Genomic DNA, 9,036 nt, shown 5'->3' on the forward strand with positions numbered 1-9,036 from the left:
TTATTATACAGCTATTGTGAATAAGAGGAGAAACTAGAAAAACGTCGAATTATTCTGAATTTCGGTTGCACGACTTATCTGCTGTGCAGCGCGGCTGTATTCCTAGACATAAGACAAGCGAACTGTCCAGTACAACAGGGAAGTCACTTCGAGGTATTATTATTTCTTAAAAGCTATGCGCTTTCAATGATGTCAGAGGACGAGCGGCAGTTGGCGGTGTCGCGCGCGCGCCTTCCCCCGGGGGCGCAACGAAGTGCGGGGAGGAGATGTTAGCCTGCGATAAACACGCGGAGCTAACATTCACAATGTGGAACGCCACTTTCCTCAGCGCGAGGAAGCGTTGAGGAAAAGCTCGATCGGTGCAGTTAGGCACCTGTTCCGCTCTTCGACACACTAAAAGAGGCTAATGATGGATGTGGAAAAAATGGGGCGCGCCTTCTTGTTACGCTACACCTTCTGGGGGAGTTTGATCATGGCTGTGCTGTTTGCAGGTGCGTCACAATTCTCAGTATGAGCATAACTGTGAACTTGTTAGTAAAAGCAGCGCTTGACAGCTGTGCTGAATGGGACAAGTTCGAGTGAAAGAAGCTGGTGACTTTGTTCTGGAACTCATTTGTGTTTCAGTCAGAACGAGTAACGACAGGTGTGTGCGTGTGGCTATATTAGATATTTCTCAGGACACACGTCATGATTATTTTTGTTTGAGCACTGAGTGAATAATAGGACATGTCATTTGTGGCCACACTCTGTATTTCAAGTCAGCAAAACAGCGAGGCTGTTCTGCGGTAACACGTTACTTGTGTTTAAAATGCAAATAATAATATATAATAATAAGCGTAGTGGTTAGAGCTGTTGCCTTGTGACCCAACGGTTGCAGGTTCGATCCCCACCTCTCGCTGTAGTACCCCTGAGCAAGATACTTGCTTCAGTAAGTAACAGCATTCCAGCTGTAAAATGGGTAAATAAATTCAAAATTGTACGTTTGACTAACACTGTAAGCTGCTTTGGAGAAAAGCGTCATTTAAATAAATAAATGTAAATTTGCAAATGAACATCGAGTATCTGTGGGGTAGTTTCAGTCAGATTTTATCGTACTCACTTCTTGTTCTGCGTTTGTATCTTAGTGCAGCTTGCAATGCAGAGTGCGTGCCTTCCGAAGGCTTTCATTTCTGCTGAAAATAATACTTTAGCATTTAATTCCGAAACGCATTAAAATGGAAACATGATCTCAATTCAACACATCCCATTCAAAAAGTTAAATATAATTTAAAATTTCGCTTAAGTAAATAAAAACGAACACAAATAAACGAGTTTTTATTACAGAAGCGACCCCCCAGCTCAAGAAATGAGAAGTTGTGAGCCCTTTGATTTATTTGGAAATATTGTTACATTGTTTTTGAAATATGGTCTGATTTTGTACTGTGTCACAAGAATAGATAAACACTGCATGATTACACAGGTAACACAAGTATTAGTAATTTCTTGGCAATTTCATATGTCTATTTAACACATTGTTTAATAATTCCTTTTGATTTAATAACTAGAGCAAACAAAAATGACCTTACTAGAAGTAGGTACCAATTAGAACTACACATTTGTGGGGACTATTTTCACAATAACTTTTTTAAAAAGAGTTCCAGAACAAATGAGTTCCAGAACAAACAAAGTCACCAGCTTCTTTCACTCTAACATACAGAACTGCTTCAGTTCTTTGCTTTTGTGAGGTTCTTGCATTTGTCAGGGGGATTCAGTTTGGTTAAAGCCAGAATTCTAACTTGGCTATCCTAAAATGAACATTTTCCTCTGAAGCATTCTGGCAGGGCCTTCTGTAGGATTTGTTATGAAGAAAAATAAAACCATATATAGATAAGTTTCCCAGTTCTTCTTGCTGAAAGATATCCCCATAGCATGATGCTGCCACCACTTTTCTTGACAGTTTGAATCATGTCTCCTGGGTATTTGCCTGTGTTTGATTTGTTCCCAACATAGCATTGTGCTTTCAGGACCAAGATCTCATCTTTACTCTTGTCAGAATTCTTTCACTTTCTTTAGGCATGATGCAATCGTTGCGTTTTTCAGAAGTGACTTAATGCCAAACACTCCCCCAAAAGAAGGTGACTGTTGTAGTACTGAAGGAATTGTTGAACTGTGGACTGTTTCCCACTTCAGCCTGTGAGCCATACAGGTGTTGAGATTTTGATAGAACAATCTGACCTTGATTTTGCCTGAGATGTATCATCGTTTATGTTGTCTTACAATTGACTTAACTGTAGGTGGCATGGTAGTACAATTGGTAATATGAATGTGTGTGTGTGTACTCTACGATGGATCCCATCCAGAGTGTCCCTCCACAGCCTTATGCCCGGTGATTCCAGGATATGCTCTAGACCTCTGAAACCCTGACCAGGACTAGTGGTTAGTGAAAATGAATGTAAACTTGTATAAAAGGATTTACAGTCAGTTAATTGGTTTTTATTAGAGCATGTTTGATCTGCAGATTTAGTTGTGAGATCTCACATTTCTCCACTTCTGCATCTGAATGCGGAAGTGTTTTGCCAACCTGATTTTTCAAGAAAATTGAGTATACCTGGCACAGTTTAGATTTGTTGATACAACATGGGAAAAACAACAGTAAAAAATGTTCAGGTGTTGATTTTTAATATACCTCTGAAAACACCTGCGTATTTGACACTGAAGTTATACTGCTACTTATTCATGAATAGAAACATTTCTGCTTTTGTTAACTGAAAACGTTGCTGCAATCAAGGCAGCTTCAGCATTGCTTTCAAAGAAGGTTTTTTTTTTTTAGTCTTTATATTGAAATCAAGATCTATTACTATGTTTTACTAAAGGGCTGTAAAACTTGTTCGTAAGAGCTGGTCTGTTGCTTCACCTGAGGAGTAGAAAGTATTTTCAATGTTAAAATATTCTTTGTAGCTCAGGTGTAAATATTACCAGAATCATAATTTCATTAAAAATTGCACGTGTGGGGTATGGAATCAACATGAAACAGGGATTCAAAATGACAATGTAGACATTTTTCATGTTTATCCGTAACAGTGTCATGACACAACTATTCTTGGATTATATATATGAAGTATGAGGTCATCAAGTAAGTATTGGTGTCATGTAAACAGATGTTTCAAACCTTATGTAATTCCGTTCTGGTAAATAATAGTAAGTTTGGGTATCGTTTAATGTGTTAGACATAGTTTCTGTTCTTAACTGATATTGATCCACTTTATTTGTATCTTGCATTGCTTTTGCATGTTGTAATTAAATTTGATTAATTAGTCTTTGTTCCTCACAGCAACAGTTGCTTTATCCATTCGTTTACTGCAAATTATATTTATTCAGAGTACTATAAAAGATTCAACATTGTCTTTTTGCTATACTAATCACATGTCCAGCTGGTTATATTTTAAAATTCTTTTTTTTTTTCCCCTATTCAAAGGTGTTGCAGACTGCGATCTCAGTATCAGCACTTTTAGTCCCCCAGCTGTGAATGCAATGGCTGGTAGCAATGTGATCCTAAACATATCGTTTAGTGGAGCAACAAATCCTTTGGTAGAATGGACCCAGAACAATGTGCCTGTTGTGACCTGGATCATTAATTCCACAACTCCTCCAATGATATATGATCAGAACCATGTGCTGGGTATTGTGAGTAATGGGTCACTCACATTCCAAAATGTGCAGGTTAGCTACAGTGGCAACTACACTGTCACCATCTTAATGGTTGGGGTGGGAAAGTCATCAGTCACATTCCAATTTAGAGTGTTTGGTAAGTAGCCTGATGCTGACCATAAAGTATATTGATATTTTGTTTGTAATTTTGTTTGTCAGTGTCAGAGATGGGAAAAGCAGTAACGCTCATTGTGAGTTACATCACCTCATTGAGGCTGGTGACAAGATGACATGAAGGCTTAGGGGTTTCAGGAATCAAAAAAAATCCTCAAATTGATTTTATGTTTACATATGCAACGCAGGTTCAATATTTGTGATAGGAATTGAATAAAATGTAAAAAACTGAATCCACAAAGGGGGGGGGGGGGCGCGGTGGCACAGTGGGTTGGACCGGGTCCTGCTCTCTGGTGGGTCTGGGGTTTGAGCCTCGCTTGGGGTGCCTTGTGACGCACTGGCGTCCCCTCCCTCTCCAGCCTCACGCCCTGTGTTGCCGGGTTAGGCTCCGTCTCCCTGCGACCCCATATGGGACAAGCGGTTCTGAAAGTGTGTGTGAATCCACAAAAAGTGTGTATAAATCCACATTCACAAATGAACAAACCATGCTTGACATAGACAGGCTTTCCTTAAATGACAGTTATTCAGTTAACATAAAAAGACAACTGCAGAATACTACTGTAATGGGTATAATTCGAGGGGGTGCGGTGGCGCAGTGGGTTGGACCGCAGTCCTGCTCTCTGGTGGGTCTGGGGTTCGAGTCCTGCTTGGGGTGCCTTGCGACGGACTGGCGTCCCGTCCTGGGTGTGTCCCCTTCCCCCTCCGGCCTTACGCCCTGTGTTGCCGGGTAGGCTCCGGTTTCCCGTGACCCCGTGAGGGACAAGCGGTTCTGAAAATGTGTGTGTGTGTGTGTGGGTATAATTCACAAGGGTGAATGTGATTGAATGTAGAAGAAATACTAAGACACCATTTGTTCCTGGCTAAAAAAAATGTTTTCTTTCCTTATCAGGATACCCTGTGTGTGCAGTTCAGGGAATAAATGGAATGCAGAAACTTCAGTACAGCTGCCAGATGATGGGTGGCAGCCCTGATGCCCAGCTTTCATTTCCAGACTTGAGCAACAGCACCAGTACAAATGAAAGCTTAAGCGTAATTGTGGCGGCATCTCAGAGTCTTAATGGGAAACAGATCATGTGTCTTGTCAGCAACCTTCCATTTCAACTAAACTGCAGTGTAATGGCTTGTAGGTCATTCCTCTGACTTTTTTTTTTTTTTTTTTTTTTTTTTTTAAAGCAATAATTGTACATTCTGTAAGCATATTCAGGAATACATAATTTTTAATTCATTGTTGAAATTCTGCTGGCCTGTTTGTGTGAAATACCTATTTTGGCAAAAGTGAAAATGCTAATTACAGATTTTTGAGACCATCTATATACATTGCTTGAAATCTGCTGAAAGAAGGTTAGGTAATTTTGCATGAATATGTTTTTTAAATGCTTTAGATCTTGTTAAACACAATGTGAATATTTTTTCATTTTGTTAGTTGTGTAATGCATCATAAACGCTCACTGTCTTCCCGCTTTTCCTGAGATCTTTGAAGTCTTTTCAGTACTTCACTGTTCTATTTTTATAGATGGACCTATGAGCTTCTTGCCCATAGTTACAACCACAGTGGACAGCAGTGGCAATATGGTAGTCACCATCAACAGCGACAGCAGTGCTGTTCCTCCTGCCAACCTTATTTGGTCCAAAGATGGGCAGATCCTGACCAGTGGGGGGCAGTATCAGATCATTAATAGCACGTCTGTGCTCACAATCCAGAACTTCAGTGTGAGCACGAATCTTGGCAACTATTCCTCCAGTGGCCAGAATCCTCTTGGCAACCAGAGCATGAGCATCCAACTGCTGGGTATGAGGTTCAACTCTGCGGGCAAGAGCGCAACATATTGCAGTTTAGTACAGTACAAGCTGTGGAAAGGAGTACTTGGGAACAGGCTCTGGTAGCAGTAGTTTGACGCTGAATGGAAGGATGGGTGAAAGGGATTTATACATTCTGTGTTCAACTTGTTGGAGTTTATTAAAAAAAATCAGCTTATACCACATTATTTTATTTATTTATTTTTTTTTGGGTTGTCCTTCCTGTCTAGTCCTTGGAAATTATTCCGAGAGCAAAAAGTGTACCACTGTGTTTCGCTCCTCAACTTTGCATTGTCTTGTTGCAGGACCCACCATATCCAATTTTAGTAGTTTTTTAAATCAGGCAGGCACAGTGGTGACGCTCACCTGGGATTGTCCTCGTACCTCTATCATCACAGGTAGGAGTACACATGCATTCACATTAGCATACGTAACTATGTTACTCATGCGAGAAGTCATACTGTTAGAAGACCAAAGTTGAACAAGAAGTTTTAGTGTGTAAATTGCTGATAAAATTCAGATTTGTAAAGCTGCAGTAAAAATATTAAAGAAAATCTACCTTAAACCTACGAAGATTTCTTGCTTATGTCTTGTCAAATGTCTTGTCAAAACCTATACAGGATTTGAACATGGAAAAACTTATTTTTTATATTTTAATACTCACATTTGTGGCTTCTAAAGTCATATCAGTGTTTTGTCACAGTTTTTTTGCCTTATTGTTTGAAGCTTTTAAAATCCAAATGAAGGGACTCAACGTCACAGTGGGTACGAGTGACAGCAGGAGAAAACGTGCAACTGAAGACTTCCGCACAATTTCCATTAAACCAGCAAGTACCCGCAGCCAAGACCTCTCTGCACTGGACCCCAAATCCACATATTGGTTCAGAGTTGTCCCCGTTGCTGGCAATACCAATGGTGCACCGTCCACAGAACTCAAAGTTGGACCAGGTCTTTCTTGGGTCTTTGAGTTAATCTTTATAATAGGTTTCTTGCATTAGACAAATATGTCAAATCTATGTTACTAAACTGTAGACCTGATAGCTGCAGAACTGCTTCTTCCCATTCACAAAGCCAACTTTTAAAGCATCACACATTGAACTGTATAGGGCACCTGGTACAAAATAGTTCTAATTGTTCATAGTTCTTGTGGGCATAACATGTTTTTAATCAGTCAGACGCTTTGGTTTAATAGTGGTTTAACGACATCAGTGAGGACCAGTGCTCTAAATAAGCTTTGAAGATAGGCAAGTATTTAGGAGACTGTTGCCTTTCTTGTAGCATCTGGAGGTTTGAGTCAGGGAGCCATCATAGGTTTGGCTGTTGGAATCCCCTGTGGAATCCTCCTGCTCATTATCATCATCCTCATTGTCTGCTGTCTCTGCAGGACGAGAAGACGTAAGACCCCATTTTTTTGTCTTGATTCTAATTTTTTCTTTTTTTTTTTTTTTTTACTGTTTGAATACATTTTTATGCACCTGTTCTGTTTTGTAGACCAGGAGCCAAGGTATCCAATGACTAGAAATGCTGGAAAGGTGATCTTTTGAATTTTTTAAAAAAAATTTTAACAGGAATATTCTGAAAGCTTGTTAGCGTATGTTCTTATGTCCTGCGTACATGGTGGTTTTTTAATTTTTTTTTTAAATAATACCACTCACAGGATGTTTCTCAGAGCAGTATGATTAAAAGTCAAGGTAAATGATCAGGGAAGAAAAATAACTATTTTTGCCATATGCTATCAGGTGGAGAAAACACAGCCTAACCCACCACACACACTGCTGACTGGAGGGATGAGAAACACAAATCAGCCTCCTGGTTATGATATCCAGGTATTTTACAAAACTGTATAATAAGTAATTGCAATAATTGCAATTGAAAAATGTTTCAATCCTGTTGAGAATTTTTAAAAAGCACTAATGAATTTTAAATGTTTTTTTAAAATGGGATGCTTTTATAAAAGAATACCCAAAAATGCCATAACTTGGTAAACATTAAAAGCCTTGTCTTAAATTCATCTTAAATGTGATGTATTCAGATAATCATGTATTCTGTTGAAAGTTCTTTGTCTTTCATAAAATACAGGTAAATTTGATGATACTTTTTTTGAAGATTTTAAGTCTTTTTCATTTGAGACCTTTTGGGTCAAGCATAAATTTTCAATATCATTAAAATCATAAATTATAAAATATTTTAATAGTATTCCCTTTATCATGTAAGTATAGAGTATTTAATTGTAGTATACACTGTATCTGCAGCTGCAGTGACAGTCTGGTAGAATAAATTACCCAACTGTATTTTTTTTAAATCACTTTTATTTCATTCTAGATATGCACCATGGCATTGATTTGTTGATTTTACCCAACATATGCTTTTCTTTGGAGTGTCGTTCAAATTTAGCAGTACCACCTGTACAGTTAAATAGTTAAAATTTTTAAAAATAACTTTCTGCTTTTTTCCTTCTTCTCTGTATCAGTAGCATATTGCAGAATTCTGCTGCAATGATTATATTACCACGGTTTCTTTCAGGCTACATCAGAGCGGTCAAGCCCTCTTCCCTCCATGCTGACTCCAGCACAAATGCGGATTGCTACGACAGTCTGAGAAAGTTTACCTGACCTGTGCCATACTATTAAAAGACTCTTTGCAATGTTTACTCTAAGTTATTTGAAAGGATGATACACTGATCAGTGTGGATGAGCTGTAATAGAGTAAAAACTTTGACAGCCAAAGAACAAATCTGTATGAAGAATGTTCTTGACCTTCTATTGTGCAACTCTAATTTTTTCTTTAAAAATTGCTGTGTTATATTTTTATATCTCTCTCATTTGTGAGAACAGAAAAATTCCAGTTGTATTCTGTTATTGAAACATTTATATGGGGGAAAAAAATGTATTTTAATTTAAGAAATGTCAAAATATTAAAGATTTTTAACAACGGTTTTTGTAGTATGGATTGGCATAATATTGTTTTTATATTCTGTTTAAGGGGCAGGGGGTGCGGTGGCGCAGTGGGTTGGACCGCAGTCCTGCTCTCCGGTGGGTCTGGGGTTCGAGTCCCGCTTGGGGTGCCTTGCGGCGGACTGGCGTCCCGTCCTGGGTGTGTCCCCTTCCCCCTCCGGCCTTACGCCCTGTGTTGCCGGGTAGGCTCCGGTTCCCCGTGACCCCGTGAGGGACTAGCGGTTCTGAAAATGTGTGTGTGTGTGTATTCTGTTTAAAGTGGGAAGGGCTTTTGTACAATATATGTGAATTGTAATCAGCTGCAAAATGGGAACTGTTGGTAGCAAACTCAAAATTAATATTAAACTTATACACTGTAAGTCTGTCTGAGTGGTACATGTGATAAAGACTGCCATAACTAAATAGTGTTCATTGACTGTCGCTTTGGAGAAAAGCGTCTGCTAAATAAACACTCACACACACACTGGCTGAAACCACTTGTCCC

At 39.1% G+C, this 9,036-nt stretch overlaps 1 protein-coding gene across 1 annotated transcript; it reads left to right on the plus strand.

Annotated features, from left to right (window-relative positions):
• Positions 1–209: 209 nt before the first annotated feature.
• Positions 210–8,470, plus strand: vsig10l (V-set and immunoglobulin domain containing 10 like). The gene is made up of 10 exons (XM_018726876.1): positions 210–491; positions 3,455–3,784; positions 4,691–4,924; positions 5,315–5,590; positions 5,904–5,996; positions 6,325–6,546; positions 6,877–6,993; positions 7,090–7,130; positions 7,338–7,424; positions 8,122–8,470. Exons 1-10 carry the CDS (start codon positions 407–409, stop codon positions 8,194–8,196), a joined length of 1,560 nt encoding a protein of 519 aa, XP_018582392.1. The 5' UTR covers positions 210–406; the 3' UTR covers positions 8,197–8,470.
• The last annotated feature ends 566 nt before the right edge of the window (positions 8,471–9,036 follow it).

The sequence above is a fragment of the Scleropages formosus genome, chromosome 18, assembly GCF_900964775.1.
Source record: "Scleropages formosus chromosome 18, fSclFor1.1, whole genome shotgun sequence".
Lineage (NCBI taxonomy): Eukaryota > Metazoa > Chordata > Actinopteri > Osteoglossiformes > Osteoglossidae > Scleropages > Scleropages formosus.

What these genes read in the sequence shown, in the direction of transcription:
- vsig10l (XM_018726876.1), top strand. Translation starts at nt 407, where the DNA reads ATGATGGATGTGGAAAAAATGGGGCGCGCCTTCTTGTTACGCTACACC. An exon ending in AGAACTCAAAGTTGGACCAG is followed by an intron (nt 6,547 to 6,876) that starts GTCTTTCTTGGG and finishes CCTTTCTTGTAG; the next exon opens with CATCTGGAGGTTTGAGTCAG. An exon ending in TGACTAGAAATGCTGGAAAG is followed by an intron (nt 7,131 to 7,337) that starts GTGATCTTTTGA and finishes ATATGCTATCAG; the next exon opens with GTGGAGAAAACACAGCCTAA.